General features: G+C 37.8%; 2 protein-coding genes across 3 annotated transcripts; both read left to right on the forward strand.

The window, feature by feature from the left end:
• The first annotated feature begins 1,844 nt into the window (after positions 1 to 1,844).
• LOC113712369 (protein EARLY STARVATION 1, chloroplastic) lies at positions 1,845 to 7,964 on the forward strand. 2 transcript variants are annotated; one of them, XM_027235763.2, is made up of 11 exons: positions 1,845 to 2,435; positions 3,214 to 3,305; positions 3,475 to 3,668; positions 4,999 to 5,038; positions 5,154 to 5,235; positions 5,375 to 5,452; positions 5,557 to 5,682; positions 6,431 to 6,552; positions 7,141 to 7,180; positions 7,359 to 7,433; positions 7,658 to 7,964. In XM_027235763.2, the coding sequence occupies exons 1-11, from the start codon at positions 2,095 to 2,097 to the stop codon at positions 7,821 to 7,823; spliced, it is 1,356 nt and encodes a 451-aa protein (XP_027091564.1). In that variant the 5' UTR covers positions 1,845 to 2,094; the 3' UTR covers positions 7,824 to 7,964. The 2 variants fall into 2 exon arrangements, with proteins under 2 accessions (XP_027091564.1, XP_027091565.1); XM_027235764.2 differs by having other exon boundaries at positions 7,591 to 7,753.
• Positions 7,965 to 10,923: 2,959 nt separating this feature from the next.
• LOC140015576 (uncharacterized) lies at positions 10,924 to 20,159 on the forward strand. Its single transcript, XM_072068257.1, is given in 3 exon segments — positions 10,924 to 11,991; positions 19,230 to 19,548; positions 19,551 to 20,159. Coding segments are annotated over 3 exon segments (1,302 nt in total). The 5' UTR covers positions 10,924 to 11,451; the 3' UTR covers positions 19,994 to 20,159.
• Positions 20,160 to 20,195: the final 36 nt, after the last annotated feature.

A 20,195-nucleotide genomic window follows, 5' to 3' on the forward strand; every position in this document is an offset into this window, starting at 1 on the left:
ACTGAACCTTTTCAGACATTCAAATGTTTTGAATGTTTAATAAATGAAAATTCATCTGCTGAACTTGTGTGTATTTTTTTTAACACAAAGAATCCTGACTGAATGCTTAATTCTGATAAGAATCAATATAATTTCTTCAACTATCTTATCTTATCTACCAAATCTACCCTTGTTTGTTAATTATATTTAAAATTCTTATCTAATTAAATAACATGATATTTTCTATCTTATATTCAAAATTCTTATCTAGTTAAACAATCTGATATTTTCTATCTAACGGTTTTCTGTTTTTCTTTTCTCCCTTTTTAATGACTTTCACTTCTTCTTAATATTTCTCATATAATATATTTCATCTTTTATATTAATTTAATTTAAAAATAAGTATTGTCATTTTCATACCTAACAATTTTAAGCTAATTAAATTGCAGGTTCTATTTCTTTTTGAATGAAAAGATATAAGGGCAAAATTATCAAATTGAATTTATTAAGCATTCAGTTATAAATATTTATCAAACAATATAAATAGATTTAGTATTAAAATTCAGAGATTTATATATTTCTTTTCAGTGTTTAAAATTTAGTAAATTAATTGTTTCAGTATTCAGATTTCAGAATTCAGACTTCAGAATTCAGATTCAGTTTTATCAAACAGAACCTTAACCATAAACACATTCCAAAAATTGAAAAGCCTTTTTTTTTCGAACCAATTCTGTGATTCTAAAGTGGCAAGAATCAGGGAGCTTGTGTCTGTGGGAAGGAGTATGCACTAAAATTGCATAGCACATAATGATGATGACGATGGATTTCAATAGAGAGTTGGTAAGGTAATGCGCTAAAAAATAGACCGCGCAGTTGCAGCAGTCCCAGTAGTTGGTCAGCAGTACTCTTTGGTCCTAATTATTTAGTCATTTGAAAATTTTAATTTTTTAAAAATAATGATTTGATTGTGATATCTGTGCTTCTCTTTTTAATTTTATCTCCACAAATTCAAATTTTAAATTTGAATGATAATATGTATATGATTAGAAAGAAAAGTTATATTAGAAAGAGAGACTAAAAAATACTTTAGGGATTGTTTTGGATATCATATTATTTTAAATAATATTTTGTTTACATCATAAACACATTTTTTAACTCATTTTTTATATTTTTAACCATTTTTTTATTTCACATACATCACATCATAAAAAGTATTATAGTAATTATATCAAATAATATTTTAAATAACACTCTACCGAAACACGCCCTTAATTTTTCTAATATGACAAATGTTCGAGACATTTAAAAATGAAAAATGTGACACCTGAGATGAGAACGGAGGGAGCAGTAAAATCAAGAATCTGATGATGGGTTATGGGCCTACAAGATGGGTGAGTTGGCAGCAGAGCAGAGGCACCAAGAAAAAACAAAAGCCCGTCAGGGGAAGCAGCGATGCATCCGTGGGACACATGGCGGATCCAGAGAGGCAAAATAAGATAAGCATACCCACAAGGTGGTTTGTTGATCCGTCCCCCCGTCGATTCCACGTCAATTGCGCTAAAATAATTGGTAAATAAAAAGTGGTAAATTATATATCCACTCCCGGCCCGGCCCCCGGGAAGTTGTTGGATTCCGCAACCAGCACAGCAGCCCCCTCCCACGCCACCCCATCCCGTCCCACAAAACAGCCACCGGGCAGTAGGCAGCAGCAGCAGCAGATCCTCATTTCCCATCCCAGACTCCACGGACTTATTGAAGACTCGGGTCAAACTCAACAGTCTCATTTATCGATAAAATTACAGGGGGGGGGGGGGGGTCGTTCTTCTTATTTTAAAAATAATAAAAAAATATTATTATTATTATTATTCCAATGAAGTGAATGAACAACAATAATAAAACCTCACTCCCCCATAAAAATCGATGATTTCTCCAACTTTTTCCAAATGCCATTTAAATTCCCACTAACATTCGACCAACTGTAGTTTTCCTGCTGCTCCTGCTCTTCATCCTCCTCCTCCTCCTCGCAGTTCAGCTGCAATCTTAGGGTTCCCCAATTCTGAATTTTCCTCGAATGCTACTACTGCTATTACTATTTCTATTGGAGAGTAAGAAGCAATGGTCGCATCATCTAGAGGTTTTGCGCCCTTCGGTCTTGTTCGTCTGAGGAGTGGCGGTGATGCCGCTATTCTTGCTTCGCTGCATCGTCACCGGGACGGGAATGGATTTCTGGACTTGCCCAGGAAGAAGAGAAGGTTCATTCTTGGTGAATGCAGCAGGCGGCGAGTGGTGGTTCAGTGCTGCTCTTCCGATTCTGTGGTGCCAATTCGGGGGAGTACCGGTGGGTCCAGGAAGAGTGTCGACAAGTGCTCCGAAGACTGGAGGTTTGATTCTATAATCACTCCCAATTATCGACCTCGAATTCAGGCTTCCCCTGCATTGCCCTTCCCTTCTCCTCAGTAAGTTCCCTTCCCTTTCTTTCTTTTTTTTTTAAACAATTATTTCTTTTTCAACTGATCAGAATTTTCAAAATTTTTAAAAATCTCATTGTGTTTAATCCCTTCCTTACTTCCAACCTTAAAGCGGTTCCTTTCTCTCTCTTTTTTTTTCGGTTTTCTTTGTTCTGGTTACTTTCACTATCAATTTCATAAAAGAAGAATGATCCGGAACAATTGCTGTTGCAATATATATTTAGGAAGGACTAGGAGCTGTTTGTTTGGACGAGTCTAGAGCGAAATCATAGGAACAGCTCGTGAGCCAACTGGTCGGTTGTGTATGTTGGAAGTTGGGGAGGAAAAATTAGAGACTGGGAGATGAAGATGGGGAGTGTCTTTTAAGATAAAGGAACTGTACTTGACATGCTTCTCTGCATCATGTCAAAGAGGATCTTTTATCCTAGTTCTGGCATTGCTATGACTTTTAAATCATTAGGAATAGATGGAATGATGATCTCGTCCATTGAGTACTTAACATACTGAGGACAATGATCCTTTATGTGTCCAAGTTAGTTTATATTAGGGATTTGTTTCTTTTTTTTGAACATTTACAAGTTCCCAAGGAAGAGAAGGGCTGGTGGCCTGATGATATGTTGGTTCTCTTAACCACCTATTTGTTGTCAGCTCACTTTATCTCGCAATGTTAGCCAGTTTGTATTAGAAGACACTGAATAAGATTGTTATTTGAACATATTGCGTGTCTGAGTCATTCAAATTTTCACAAGCATCTTTGGTGTTGCAGGTCTCGATTCGTGTCCAAACAAGAAAAATTCTTCCCGCGCTGCACCCCAAGGAATTCTGGTCCTCAGTCACGTGATTCTCCACCAAAACGAGGTTATTGCAGTATCCCTACTGCAGTTTCTTCTATATACGCCTTCATATCGTAATTTAATCATAGTGAATTTATTAGCGTTTTGGTCTTGTGCAACTTGATTTGAGTACATGGTGGGATTGCTTATTTCACCTGATAGTTTATGAATTGTTATGCTTTCTCTGCTTGCAGATACGGGTATTGCAAGTGAGAAAGATTGGGGCATCAGTCTGTTAAATGATAATGTTAATGAATCTGGTACAAATGAAGATGGAAGTACTTGGTATCGAGAAAGTGGAGAGGATCTTGGAGAAAATGGATTCAGATGTAGATGGACGAGAATGGGTGGTCAAAGCCATGATGGCACTTCAGAGTGGAAGGAAACGGTATTTTAAGTAATTTATTACTTGAATTCCTAATGTGTGCTTATTTATGCTAGTCATTGATACGTGGCAACATTTTGTTCATATGCTCGAGGATTAGCTTTCCTGTGGTGTTTGTGTCATCGTATTGTCCCTGCTTGTATAGACATGTCTTCTGAGTCTAGGCCCTTCCAAACATGCAAACTAGCATGCTCACCCAGGCACACACTCACTCGAACAGCAGATAGGCAGACAGGGAGAGAAAAAATAATAAGATACTCGCAGATAACGGTGGAGTTAATATTGAGTTGCATGCTGTGTATGTGGTTAAATTGTAGGAGAACAGGATACTGAACTAATAAAGGAACGGAAGGGAGCACAAATCTGTATTTTGATAGGGGTGTTAAGGGTAGAGGATGATGTATAGGAGAGCCACTTGGGAGGATATGAAAAGGTATGATGGAAATCATAGTCAGGGATTATATCCTTTTCCTAATCAGGGGTTGATTTTTAGCGCTCATTCAGGAGATGCTGAAAGTTTTCCTATAGGTATATGAAATTATAGGAAACAGACCCATGTCTACCCATAACCCTCCTTGAGAGACAGAGAGCCCAGAAAAGTTTTCACTAGAAGGGGAACAAGAAAGAGGATTGGAGAGCAGGTAATCAAAACATGGTGGTTTCCCTATGCGATCCCTAAGGGTAGTGCAACTTAAAGTTTCAGGAATGCTGATACCAAAGGATAAAGGGGAGTTAGTTTTAATTGTGTATTGATATCCTATCCTTTTAGCTGTTATATAATTGTTGCTGTTGGGTACGTCTATAATGCCCCCTTACCAAGAGGCTTGGGACCTTTTAGAGTTTACTGAATTTACTTGAACAGACCGTTGTCTCACTGGGAATTTGTAAAACTTTCTTCTGATTGTCGTATGAGTGAATAATAGCTTTAACATTTTTCCTTGTATTTAGTGAATGAATCTTGCCTGGTTGGAGGCTTGTGGATCTTCTATGCCCAGTGGTTTACAGTAACCACTTTTGATACGAGCTGCTGTGAGACAATATGCAGGATCTTCAACTAGAAAATTCTGATGAACCATGAAAGTGAATTGTTCGCTTCAGCTGTGGCTTTCTGAGGAAAACTAAAACTTTTGGTTAATCGTACCTTGGATTCTGGATTTCAGACTTATCAAAAGAAAAAGAAAATACCACAAATAGTCTCCTCCCTTCTTAAATCTGTTTCTTTCATCCATGATAGTGCATGCACGGTCATCCTATGCTGAATTTGGTTTTATAACATCATTAAGTATCATCCCAGGTGGATGCATTTAATTGGATTTGTTGATCTCCTTGACAGTGGTGGGAGAAAAGTGACTGGACAGGATACAAAGAACTAGGTATTGCCATGCTTTCATTTTATTGAACCAAGAGAACCAAGACAACTTGTTCTTTCAGATTCTCCTCTTTACTGTTTTTCAACTATTCTAGTGCTTATTTCTAGTGCTTTCATAGGAGTCGAGAAATCTGGAAGAAATGCTGAAGGGGATTCATGGTGGGAAACATGGCGAGAAGTTCTCCACCAAGATGAATGGAGGTTTTGGGTTTTTGCTCTTCTCCCTTGTGCTTATAGTTCCCAAATAGAGAAGATACTGCTCTGGTCATTTTTTCCAACTATTACTGGAAAAATTAATTTATCCCATGACACTCTCCCTTCCTGCTTTCTCAAATTGCAGTAATCTCGCTAGGATAGAGAGGAGTGCACAAAAGCAAGCAAAATCAGGTACAGAGAATGCTGGGTGGTATGAAAACTGGTAAGAAAGTATTTAAATCAGGAAATTAGTTAATTATAATGCATCAAACATTGGACAAGCAACAAAGAGAACAATCTACCAGAATCTACACCCTTTATATACAGGTGGGAAAAATATGACGCCAAAGGCTGGACGGAGAAAGGGGCACATAAATATGGGAGATTGAATGAACAGTCTTGGTGGGAGAAGTGGGGAGAGCATTATGATGGAAGGGGATCTGTATTAAAATGGTATGTACTTTGCTCTTTATTCTAGACATACAGGATGGCTTTCTTCTGGGTATACGAGTTTTGGTGAATTTGGACTTGGTACGTCAAAGAAAATTTGTATGTTAGCATGACAGGCCGAAAGGTTATCATCCGGTTGCACTTATTCATCCTATCTGTACTTATATTAAATGGTTCACTAGAAGCAAATGGTGTTGCCCTTGCTAAGTTGCCAGTAATTGACAACACGAAATGAACAGTGAAGAAAAACGTTTCTTAAATTCTGGTGCATGACTTGAGCAGATAGTTTAAGCGCTCTTTCTTCTGATCGTCTCTTGGTACATTATGGAGTTGGGCATCATTCTTCTTTCTGATCATGTGTTGGTACTTTTGGAGTCAGATACAAATATTTCAAATGCTCAATATCCAGATGCATCTTTGTTAGATGAAGTTGATTCAGAATTTGGTTTCAAGAAGTGATAGTATTACCATAAGATGCTGAATATAGAATTTGGAAGACAAGGCTGTTTGGCTTGTGGTTGGATGTCCACCATATAGTGCTTAGAGATCAAGAGTTCAGCTCTACATATGCCCTCCTCCTAAATGACCAAAACTATTACTGAAAGTTTGACCTCTAGATTGACTTGCAGTGGGGTTCTTCGCTTCAATTAAACCCCTAATCTAATCGGTCATGTTTCATCACTCAAAAACAAGCTACCTGGCTTTTTTCCTCTGTCTAATGTTCTCAAGTTCTATATTTCTGTTTCCTCAGGACAGACAAATGGGCTGAGACTGAACTGGGAACAAAATGGGGAGACAAGTGGGAAGAGAAATTTTTTGCTGGCATTGGTTCGCGTCAAGGAGAGACTTGGCATGTGTCACCTGGTGGTGAAAGTATGTTACATATTCCTTTTTTTTAGTAGTGATTAATATATCTGAATGTTGTATGTGCCAGTAAGAACTTAATTGCTGAAGTAGATGCTCCTCAAGGATATTGTCTTAACGCACTTAGAACTTGAGTCCTCTACTGTTTAACATAAGCTCAAGGCAACTTGCAGGGATCTCTTTTATATAGTTCTCTGGTAGTTGTGGTTTTTACAAGCCAGCATGCCCGTTGTCAAGAAACTGATACATGGTTATATTTAAACTTAGATTTTGGTATTGCTCTGTATGGTGCGAGGATTTTCAGTTGAATTCAGTAATTAAGAGCTAAGAAAAATGCCTGATCGTATATGGTTGATGTTGCAAGAAAACTTCCCTGAATGACAGAGAAAAGTAACCTATTGAAACATGATAAGAACGAGAATTGAATTTTAAATAATAAATATAAAATTTTGCACTGGGAATAAAATAGTGGTAGTTTTTTTTAAAAAATTTAGGAATGCGTTCACTTCAACCATTACTATTTTTTCAGCTTGGGTTATGATCTTCTAGATTGATATTGATTAAAGGACCAATGACCATTTTCTTGTGTAATTATAGGGTGGTCAAGGACATGGGGAGAAGAGCACTTCGGAAATGGGTAAGAACTGACTGAGGTTTATTTTCATACTTTGGTCAGCGTACATATCTGTCCAATGTATTTATCTGACTTCTGTAACCAAAAAAGGAGCATTAAAAAGGGAAGAATAACCTACACTTAAAATTCTCACTTTTTTCATGTCATGGTGGAACTTCACTCGATTCCACACATTTTGCAGAAAAGTTCACAAATACGGTAAGAGCACGACAGGTGAAAGCTGGGATATAGTTGTGGATGAAGAAACATATTACGAGTAAGTTATTATTTCACCAATTAATTACGAGGGTTGGATGTCTTTCCAAAATTATGCGTGCAGGCTTTTGTGGCCACATTAAAGACATCCTTAACTCTTAGTTCTTTTTTTTTTTTCTTGTATTCATACTGACAAAGTGTGAGACTTGTGATACAAGGGCTGAACCTCATTATGGATTTCTCTTGAATTGATACTGACAAAGTGTGGTAAACTTGTGATATAAGGGCTGAACCTCATTATGGATGGGCGGATGTGGTGGGAAATTCAACTCAGTTGCTGTCCATCCAACCCATAGAGAGACCTCCAGGGGTTTATCCAAATCTTGATTTTGGTCCATCACCACCATTACCTGCAGATGATGAACCTCCTGCTGCCCAATCATCACAATGACAAGAAGCTGTATTATTTCTCGGTTAATTTATTTAATATTTAATGAAATTGTAATTGGAATTGGTGAAGACCCTCCTGTAAGAGACCATTAGAACCCACTCCAGCATTCATTTTATTCATTCCATTGATTTTTTGCATTAATATGGGTTAAACATTCAATAGTTAACACTAAACGACGACATGAAGTTTTTTTGGTCTGGAAGTTGCAAGTACCGTAAATCGATGTGGAAACGGACGTCTACAACTGCACATGCGCGTCACAGCACAGGTAGAGCCCGAGGATTTAGAGAATTGCGTTACCATTCCCCGCTTTAGAAATTAGAATGAATGGAAGTCGTGCGGGGATCTAAAATATGAGCTCTCATTATCATATGGGATCTTTGTGATTCTTGCAATGCCAGACCGACCGTTAACCAGCTTTTTGGTCTATTGTTCTCGACTTGGAATAGTATATTGCAGAACCGCAAATTTGACGCTTACACGTTTATGTTTTGACCTGTTCTGCCTGTGCCGTAATAATATCAAGTGTCAAATAAAATCTGGCTGCCCAACAAACGTTCAAAACTATTTATTAATTTTCTAGCCTCCAAGAGCATGCTGATGATGTTCACAGAATGGCATTGGCATAAATGAAAAATGCCGTCTACATTAGGGTTGACTGTCAAATCGCCTGCTTTAAATATGAAATACTCCTACATAGACTCCTCCCTTCCCCCACCAAAAAACTTTCTCCTCAATTTGTTGGATAGAGTATTATTTGAAATATTAGTTGGAATAATGGCTGTAACACTTTTTGTGATGTGATGTATGTGAGATAAAAAAGTGGGTTGAAAAATGTGTTTATGATGCATGCGAAATATCCAAACAAAATTAATGGGTTTGTTTGGACAAAGAAAATTTGCAAGATTTATTTCAGATTTTGTTTTGCTTGCATCATACACACAATTCTCAATCACCTTTTTATCTCACATACATCACATCACAAAAAGTACTACAGTAACTGGATCAAATAAATCATCCAAATAAATTCTTATCCAAACAAACTCAATATTTCGCTTGCATCATAAACACATTTTTCAACCCACTTTTTTATATTCTCAACCACCTTTTTATCTCACATGCATCACATCACAAAAAGTGCTACAGTCATTATTTCAAATAATACACTCTATTCCAAACAAATCCTATTTGAGATATTTGTGCTATCCAAACACTCCCACCGTTATAATTAGTCGTACTTACGCTTTGACGGCAAGACTTTCTCATAGGAACGAAATCGCCGTTATAATTTCTGCCGCTAACGGCTCATCTATATATTTGTTGTTGCAACTTTTCCTGTATAAAATTGAAATTAGTCCGGTCCTAATACTACTATCTTTACTGCTACTTTACTACCAAAGAAGATAAAGTTTTAGTCGTTAAGAATTGCTAAACAATAGCAAAATACGTTATAGTCCAAAAATTGGTTGCGTATGTGAACTATAAAAGAAGAAAGAAGCAAAAAAAAAAAAAAAAAAAAAAAAGATCATGTAAGTGTGGCATTGCTGGTTATAAAAAAGGAGAAATTTTCATACAGCAAGTGCACATAAATAAGCAGAAAATTTTAAAAATAATAAGGGCTGATTTTCGGATTTTATCCCATTATTTATGTCCTTTTGCTGAATGATTTTTTTTTTCTTTTTATAATACCCGATACTACACCTGTTGGATGCATTTTTTCGCTTCTTTTCCTACCTTAAATAAGTTTGTATTAATGACCTATCTTATAGTATAAGTTTGTATTGTTTGTACCTTCTTTATTTTTTCCTTTTACGATCACGTTTTTGCACTTTCTTATATGTAGTCAATTTTACCAAATCTATGAATGACCTACCTTATATAAGTTTATATTGATTGTATCTTCTTTAATTTTTTATCAATCAACTCATATCTTTTCTTTTAATCCTCTTCAATCACATTTTATATTCCTATTCATGGCTTGATTATTTATTACCATTACTAAAATTTGGACAAGATATGATATATTAATGCTTATATTGATAGTTTTCTCCTTTGCTAGATTACTAAGTTTGCTTCTCCCAAAAAAATAGCTATTATGATTTTTTAACAGGCGGAAGTTCTATCTGTTTGCCTTCTTGGTGGATTTCATTCGCTTTTTTTTTTTTTTATATACAAATTAATTTCAATCCTGTATTTTTTTTTTTTTTAAGTATAGGTAGGAGGTCTCGAATATGAAACCTCTCACTTACACTCCCTCTCCCTTACTATCCAACCCATCATTCTCCTCCAATCCTTTATTGCTTTCTTATTTATAGTAGATGTCAAATAATCGATTATTTACATACTTTTATACACATTTGTATAATTTATGCCTTATTCTATTTTTGGTTAATAGCTTTCCTTTATTAATTCTCTACAATCACATTATCTATTCCTATTATTGTATTGATCATTTATTAGTATTACTAAAATTTGGACAAGTTTTCATTTTTTCTATCATTCTAATACTTCCTTATTTATAATAAATTTAAATCTATTAATTCCCTACTTTATATCCGTTTACATTGGTATTTATGTTTTCCTATTTTATCAAGTTTTGACAATTTTCATTTTTCAATAAATTTGTATTCCATAATTTTAGCATATTATTCATATAAGACCACTTAAATGGCATAAATAGTCATTATATTCTTAAAATTTTTTCTAATAATTTTTATGCTCTCTTTCCATTGGAATTCAATGTAGGCTAAAATGGTATCCATATAATCACAGGATTGCAAAGTTCTCCTAAATTACTTTTCTTTTATTATTTTTAATAATTTGATTAAATAATAAGTACATTGTATATTAGTTTGCATTTCTAATTTTTTTTTTTTGAGTCGTGAAAGAATAAGATATTTAGTGCATTTATTCCCTAATATACCTTATTTACTCATAGAGTTATAAGTTGTGGTTCTGCAAACGTATCAAAAGCCAAAACCAATTAATAAGCACCCCCCGGCCCCGCCCTGTGCATCAAATCAAATGTTACTTTCCTTCAAAGAAAAAATCGAATGTTACTCATAGGATCTATATAATATATATAATTTGCTTAACGGCAAAGCGTCATTCGTTGCATGTTATCTTTTAGTAATTCCTCCAACTCATCCATCAAAATCCTCCTTCCATCGAAATCCTCTGCTCTGCTGCTGCTCCTATTATTGGCAAAAGTATTCAGTCATTAGAGGGACGCTACAACTTTTTTATTTTCTCTTTCCTCAACGAACAAATCTTCAGTATCAGCTTCTCCAAAACCAAACCAGCCAAGGCAAAAGCAATTGTCCGGCTTTACCTACTACAATCTATGATTATTGATTTGTAGTAGTAGCAGTAGTAAATGGCAATTGCTTCCTTGAAACCCAAAAAGACAGACAAACCAAAGGTACTGTAGAATTTCAAAAGGCATCTCACACATTCCCTTAACTCCTGGTCTCTCTTTCACCCTTTCATATTATATGGTATATATATATATATGGTACAGAGGAGTTAATCTCCTCTGGATCTGTAAGAGAAATTTTTAAAAGCAGGGAGTTGTTTTTCATATATTTTTTAATTTCTGGATGGGAAGAGCAATTGGGAAGCCCGAGAGATGAAAAACCCGACCAAAATACTGATGCAGTTAACGAGAAAGGCGTTGGATCTCGACTGGAGGCTTCTTTTATTGCTTCTCCCTCCTCTCTCCCTTCTGGTCTATGTATCCCTCTCCTCCTCCTTCACCACCACCACCAGCACCGCCGTCGGAACGCTTTTGAGCTCTTTATCCCCCTTTAAATCCATTTTCCATTCGAATTATGTACCCCATGCAAGGGCGCCGGAGGAAGTGGGGTTGAGAGCGAGGAGGCGGAGGGAGGAGGAGGAGCTGGATAGGTCGAGAATTGCGGTGTGCTTGGTGGGTGGGGCCCGGAGGTTCGAGCTAACTGGACCATCCATCGTTCAGAACATTCTGGGCGTTTACAACAAATCCGATCTTTTCCTTCATAGCCCCCTGGACCCCAATGCGTACAAGCTATCCTTGTTAAAGGCTGCGCCCAGGATCGCCGCCGTTAAGATATTTCAGCCCGAGCCCATTCCGGAGACTCAGTCCCAGTCCCGAGTTCTCACGGCTGCCAACTCGCCCAACGGCATCCAGGTAAGTAATGCTACTAATAACGATGGCCATATATATGGTTTCTTTCTAATTACACATTTACACTACTGCTTGCTGCTGCTTTGATTATTATTATGGGATAATATCAGAAACCTCCCCTGAGGTTTCTTCAAATATCACTTAGCTCCCTCCACATTTTGGAAATCTCTCTTACCACCCTTTGAATTGACATTTTCTTAACAATGTCAGCCCCTGGTGTCTAAAGTAACATTAGAATATTGGTTTTGGAGGAGGGAGAGTATTTTAATTCCCTTCATACCCTTAGTTTGACTGAATCCTGTGATTAAGAAAGTTGCAGTGGGTGGAATGTGAATTGGAGAAAAATTTTGTGGTATGAGCACTGTTGCATGCCGTTGGACATGCAACGGCTAATTTGACATTGCTTCCAGTGGTATTAAAAGGTGACGGAACCGCATGAAGTAGCTGCAAAACTTAAAGAGGAAAGCAAGCAAAGAAATGGCTAGTTCATCCTTCCAAGGTCAGTCATACAATTCACCTTCATCACTAAGCATGAAGAACCGGTATTGCAAATGCAACCGGAAGGCTACATTACGAATCTCAGAGAGTGAAAGAAATCCGGATAAGCTATATTTTAGTTGTTCAAAGTGCAACTACTTCCAGTGGTATGAAGGAAATGAAGGTGAAGAGTTGCAGAGGCAAAGAAATGAAGTTGAAGAAGTGCAGCGTACAAGAAATGGTGCTGATTCTGCAGTGCTTCCATTGAGGAAAGCAAATCAGGAATGTAACTTTGTGCCTCAACAGAATGCATGCATCACTTTCTTGTTCATCATCAATCTTGTACTCTTAGCAATTTATCTTTTCATTCAAATTGTTAAAGCAATCACAGTTTCTTGTTCCAGTAATAGTAGATGTGTTCCAAGCTGTTTGGCCCTTACTGGCCATGCATGAAAGAACCAGAAGGCATGTGTAACTTGGAGATGGTGTTAAGCTATGTGAAAAAGAGTTGAAGGAATGTTTTACTTCATACGTATGCCCCCATATTTGTTGCCTATCAGTGTTATACCAAAGTTAAGCTAGACAGAAAATGCATTAAGCTATCAGGTGTAGTTCCTTAGGTATAACAATACTTTACTGCTAAGTTCATTCCAATTATAACAATAAGGCTTCATACATAATGGTAAGGAATCCGAGACATAGAGTTAAAAAAAAGCACAGCATACACGTTGGAGTTAGCAAATTCCATACACAATGGAATAAGTCATCATGTTCCAAGATCTGTGGATAGCAGCAGAGCATATTTGGCAAGAGTAAATTGAAATTCCACCATATTGCACCAAAACATATGTCTAAGATTTTGTTCACTGGGACTGGGAATACATATAAGTACTTGGCATACGGTACAAATAATACTTAGCAAAAGTATATAGCAATCCACGAGAATTGAAAACATCATCTAAAAACATCATTCTAGATGATGAGGATTGCTACATATATAACTGTACCAGATCAGTCTCCCAAAGCAAAACTCATATTACTAGTACTAATTAAAACCACATACTGATGCTGCTATTGTCATTGTGAGTTCCAGTGGTAGTTGCAGAAGTGGATATTGAAGAGGCAGTGACTGTTGGAGCTGTTGCAGATGCAGTGACTGCTGGAGTTTGATGTGGATTAAGAGCTGCATTTCGTCTGGCTCTCTTATTATTGTTAGCAACAGTAGTTCCAACCCATGCATTTGGCCCTCCTCTCTGAAGCCATGCAACAAATTCTATTAAACTAATGGCCTTGACAGTTAAAATAGTTAGCAATAGGTAATGAAACTAATTTCTGATTAGCATTACCTTTCTGGTATTAGTACTAGTGCTAGCAGAATGAGTAAGTTGAACATTAGCTCCAGTAGTTTGATTTTGAGTGCTTCCATTACTGCCTTGACTTGACACAATCACTGGCACATTTCCTTGTGCATGTTCCTGACAAATCATGACAAAAAGCTAAGCTCATTTGCAATCCCAAATACACATAAAGATACTGTAAATATACAACTGCTACAATTACCCATAGAACAGATCCTGCTAATCCAGTATTGGCAATGCCTCTTCCTGGTCTTCCTCTTCGTTCTGCTACCTGATTTGCAGAGGTACTGCTGCCTCTTTTTTCAGCAACAGGAGCTCCTTGACAAGTTCTCCTATTATGTCCAAATGCACCACACTTAGAGCACCTAAAACTGATTGATCTCTTGTGTTGAGATGCAGGAGCTCCTTCATCAGGTGCTCTTCTTCTATTTCTTCTTGGTCTACCAGCTCTTCTTCTAAGTGGTGGTGGCAAAACTACTGCTGGTGTCACATCTTCCATAGGAGGCCACCTATTCATATGTGGAATTGGGTTGATCATGAATGCATATGTTTTCAAATACTGATCTCTTGAAAAAGCTGCATCACAATAACTTTCCAGTTTCTCCCTTCTGTAAATAGCTCCTAGTGCTGCATGTTTGCAAGGAATGCCAGTCAACTGGAAAGCCCCGCATTCACATGTCCTCTCATGCAGCTTGACTATATAGGACTTATCCACATCTGCTACTTCAAATGTGTTCTCACTTGCCATTGTCAATGAACACTTTCTTGATTCAGATGCAATATCCTTCAGCTTACCAGTAACATGTGGAGTAAGTCTAGATGTCCATGTGCAGCCTTTTTGATACCTCTTATGTAGTTTCTTCATGAATTTTTGCCTCAGTCCATCAGCCAGAGCAAGTATATTCTTTCCTCTCAGTTCACCAACCCATGCATTAAAAGATTCTGTGAAATTGTTGGTGACATGATCACACTTAATTTCAACAGAAAATGCATGCCTTGCCCAATTACACTTAGGAATGTTTGCTAAGTATCTCCAAGCATCTATGTTAATATTCTTTATTTTTTCCATAGCCTCATTGTGTCCTATCAGATCATAGCTTTTAGCTGCTTGCCAAAAAAATCTTCTTAGAAGCAATCCTGGAAATTTCACTTTGAAGTTGCTATAGATGTGCCAATCACAATATCGTGCAGCAGCTTGTGGCACTTGTTCCTCGTATGCAAGGTTTAGTCCCTAAACAGAGAATGGACAGAAACAAATTCCTGTTCTGTTACTTGACAGCCATGCAAAACAACAATGGAAGAAATCTTATACATAAAACATAGAACCAGGAAACATACCTTCTGCCTATCACTCATGAAGGTGAGTGGAATATTGTTTGGAAAAGGTCCAAAGAAATCCTGAAAATAGTAAAAAAACCAACTCCAAGCTTCCTTGTTTTCACACTCAACAACAGCAAAAGCTAATGGAAACAAACTGTTGTTCCCATCAAGAGCAACAGCAGTCAACAGAATGCCCCCAAATGCACCTTTCAAATGGCAGCCATCAAATCCAATAAATGGCCTGCAACCTGCTAGGAAACCATCTCTTTGTGCCTTGAAACTTATGAACAATCTCAGAAATTTAGGCTCCATAAGAAGGTTTGGCCTATCGTAGTGAATTTTCATGATGCTTCCCGGGTTATTAATCCTCAAAAGTTCAGCATATTTTGGTAACCTTCCATAGGCTTCACTGTGTGAGCCTTCTATTTGTTCCAAGGCTTTCTTTTTTGCCCTGTAAATTTGCATTCTACTTGGCAAGACTCCATGCTTCTGCATTTCAGCCTTTACTCCCTTGCTTGTCATCTCTGGGTGATCTCTCATAACAGAAATTAATTTTTTTGCAATCCAATCTGATGTTGCTTCTGAGTTTTTCCTATCCATCACACACGTATGCTCAGGTGTATATGTCTTAACCATGAATGTGGTTGTATCAGCAACTGGGGATGCATGAATCCTCCAATTACAACCCTCAGCTCCACACTTAGCAGTGCATCTGCTCTTTTCATTTTTCAACCTCACCAATGGAAATCCTTTTTGAATAGCATAGTCTTTTAACACTGCTCTAAATGCATCCACATTAGTAAATAGCATTCCTTTCTCAAACTCAATGTCCTCTCTTGGATTGTAAGTCCACATTTTTGACAGCATGATTGCTCTCAAAGGATCTGATTCTTGGTCAGATTCTGAATCAGGCCCAACTTGTGCATCCTCAATCTCCTCATAATCAGACAAGTCATTTTCCTCCTTGTCACTGGAAGAAATTAAGGCCCTATCTTCAGCTATGACATCTTCTAAGTCACTATCCATGTCATCTTTCCAAGAGTCATCAGAACTAGAAGCATAAATCTCATCATCACCCTCACTGTCAACTACAAGAATAGGAGCTTTTTCGATTCCTTTGTCTTTCTGTGCATCCTGAAGTTGGTTATTCCTATTGTCTACCATATTCTCCTCTGTAGTAGGAATAATATCCAGGTGCAGCAAGTACAAGTTTATAACAAGATCTTGCTCATGAAGTTTGAACATATCAGATACTGATTTGTCACTACTGATGTCCATAAAGCTTGTTGTTCTAGGAATCGCACATTTCATATGCACAAGCATGTTCAAATTTCCAGGCAAATCATTCATTGCCTTATCAGTAACATCACCGAGAAGGTCAATATATTGGTAGTTCTTTGGATCGACATTTGGAATTCTGACAGTGTTTCCCATGTAATGAACTACAATATCATGTGCAATAATTCTTCCCATCCTACATATCAGTGTGTTCCCAAGAAAAGTCTCAATCAGTTGCTATATGGATCACATACTCAGACGGCTATAACACATGCATGCTTATTCAAAGTCAAACTCAGGTTGCAAAACAGAACCTTCATTGCAGCTTTCATGAACATCATCACTCTCACCAGCTTTTCATTTAAATTTTCACTTTTGTCTACTAACCAACAGTATACACTACACTTAGAGCTTGTCATATGTATTGCAACTTTAATCTACAAAGCTAAGCTCTTCTTATGTATTACAGCTTCAAAAAACTCAATATTCATCAACTTTTTTGTTCATCAACTTTATAAAGGTCAGGCATACATCATCAAATCACACATTTTTTATAACATCCAACATCAATAATACTTAATAAAACAAGAGCATACAAAGGGTCTGGTTGGATTATAAACTCAGTCATCAAGTCCAACAAAACAGAAAAATATAAGGAAAACAGAGATATTATAGGCAAATCAAACAGAAAGCTTAATGACACCTGCATTTTGTCCAATTACATGTTGATCATATCAACCAGCAATGGAAGATTTTTACCTGTTTTGCAGCTTAGTTTTGACAATCACACTTTCGGTCCAACCGAACGCATGCAATTCATTCAAGTGCCATATTTCTCCTCCTCTGCAATATCCAGCAAGAGATTTCCAGAAACATAGCTTCAATTGGTTCTCCAAGCTACAAATAACAATCACAGTTATAAGTAGTATTTCATTCCTTGGCATTTCCCGGGCACTTAGATGTCTTATCAGAGCAAAATGGCGCCATGATACACGTACGGAACTCAACTTCTAGGCGGCAATGGTTTCCCGCTCCTTATACAGTTGCATGCTTAGTGATATTGTCATTTTTTCTCCTTTTATAAGCTGAATAAGACCACAGCAGAAACAAGGGTATTATTGGCAACTGATGAATTTTCATAGTGACTTCTGACCCTACCATCACTTGAGGGGTGGTAGGAGAGATTTCCAAAATGTGGAGGGAGCTTAGTGATATTTGAAGAAACCTCAGGGGAGGTTTCTGATATTATCCCTATTATTATTTTTGATAATTACTGCTTTGGTTATGAAGAGGTATGAATTTGGCCATTTTGGCAGCAGAGCTTGTGACACCAGAGATAGATACAGGATGGATGATTCACGGGATAGTAACTATTAAGCTTACAAAAATATCAATCACAGTAGTTGTTGTTGTTGACAAAATGAAAATCCCATTAAAGCATGGGGGGGCCGGATAGCTTTTTCTAATTCGCCCCTAATTTTGCTTTAGCCAATCCCTAACCATAATAAATACGGAGTTATACTTGCTACTGCTAGTATCTTAGCTTTTAAAAAAGAAAGAAGAAGAAGAAGAAGAAGAAGAAAAAAACCGACCATTCGAACGATTTCTAAAGCTGGTCAATCGTCGCTTTTATGTGTTTGTTTGTGTCTACTACTACTACTTGCTTGCTGGTATTGTATCGTATTCGTAGCTGCACAATATTATATTTTTTGGCTGGTAACTAAAGACTAGTAGTAATTTTTTTGGCCACGTGTAGTTTGTTTGTTGGGAAAATTACCAACCAATGGACATAAAGCAACGAAATCATATGATGTTTGTTGTATCCGTACCACCTCAACGACAGTCCTGGGTTTTTTTTTTGAAGGTTAAAAATTTTGGTTATGACAAGAAGAAGTATTTTGGTTTAAAGTAATTTTTTTTTTTTTTTTTTTTAAAGAGCTAGTCAGTCCTGTTAAGAATTGAGAAGAAGCGTGTAGCAGCTAGCTACATAGTAGTAGTAGGTATCGGCTCAGGCTGGGTTCTGGAAGATTTTTAAATTGCATTCCTCGCACGTAATTGGTAAAGTTGGAATGAAGGGGACCCTGAGACGTTGGCCAGAAGAAGACTTTTTGGCCAAAGTAAACTAACTGGTTTCAGGGTAGCCAATGCGCTCGCGACTTTTGGCACCATTTAGAGTCCATGCTGGACTGGGCGACTTTGTTTTTGACCTAGTCAAATGCGTATCATCTCCATTAACTGCTTGCTAGAAATGCGTTTCCAATTTTTATATTCCCGAATTGATTGACAGTGATGTTAGTGAATTTTTTTTTTTTTTTTGAAAAATACTCTTAAAAATTTTAATTTTAAATTGGAATTTAATATAAAATATAAATAAAGGTGGAGTTAATATTTTAAAAAAAAAAATCAAATTAAGCTTGACTTTAATAAAATAACAAATATTTCAGCACATTTTAAAATGAATAGTATGACGATGAAACAGCTGCGCTCACATTCTTATACATCTATTATTATATGTTGCGTTTCTCTGCTCGATTGCTAATGCCGCTCACAATTCTTTAATGTAAAAAATCGTCTATGCTACGCATTTAACTTTATAATTTAGTCGAAAGAGGAGACTCGTTGTGGACTTACGTTACGTACTATTGCCCTTTTTAAAACAAAAAACAAAAAAAAACAATCCGACAGACATTCCCTAAGAAATCTTTTTTTTTTGTTTGGTCCCCACAAATTGGACGTCATCTCGGTTAGTTGTAGACTTGTGGTAGTAGCAAGAAGTATTTCTCATCATCCTCGACCGACTGATTGCAGGGATTGCTGCAATATTTCAATCTCGTAGAGGGCTGTCTCACCATGATTAATGACTATCAACGCAAGAACAACTTCACCTACGATTGGATCGTCCGAACCAGAGTGGACGGCTACTGGTCCCGTCCCCTGCCCCGCGACAACTTCATTCCGGGCAAGTACCTCGTTCCACCGGGCTCTTCCTACAGCGGCTTAAACGACCGCCTGGGCGTCGGTGACTACAACACCTCTCTGGTGGCTCTTTCCCGCCTCTCCCTCATTCCCCTGCTCGACGCCGCCGGCCATCAGCAGCTCAATTCCGAGTCCGCCTTCAAGGCACAGCTGGATTCCCTTACGTCACGCACCGGATTCCCTTCTGCGTGGTGACGGACCGCAGATACGAGTTTCCACCGGGCCGTTTCGGTGTCCCGGTGGCTGCGTTGTCAAGCCCAGGCCCCTTGAGCGGGGCGAAGTGTAGACCCTGTACTCCGGCCTGTACGGGGTCCTGCGTTGGCCCAGTCATGAATGGGCTGTACAGAGGGTGGAGCTGGACGGAGTGGGCCAACAAAAGTCTCGAGCTTTGCGACGCCCACGGTGATTGGGAGGAAGGCTGGGAGAAATTGTTCGACGCAGTACCTGGCAGAAGATTAGCCGCGGAGAGGAAGAGAGTTGAGGCGCTGAAGCTAAAACAGTGCGTGGACGACTTCGAGGAGATGAGGAAACGGACGGCACTCTGGGAAGCACCGCCGGCGGCTGACATTTGCCGCCTTGCTTCTGGGCTGGTCTAGCGGTCGGAGAATAACGTAGGAATTAAAACTTTAGTGATGATGTTTCCTGTTTGTAAAGATGAAAAGAAATACATACGAGTGTTGGTTGTACATATCAACGACATTCCCGTCTGCGGTTGTTCATGCAGAACAAGGAATTATAGCTGGGACATATCGAATTTGACCATTCTTCATTCTTTCGTTTCTCCGGAGACTAAGCATA

Source organism: Coffea arabica, chromosome 10c, assembly GCF_036785885.1.
Source record: "Coffea arabica cultivar ET-39 chromosome 10c, Coffea Arabica ET-39 HiFi, whole genome shotgun sequence".
In the NCBI taxonomy this organism is placed as follows: Eukaryota; Viridiplantae; Streptophyta; class Magnoliopsida; order Gentianales; family Rubiaceae; genus Coffea; species Coffea arabica.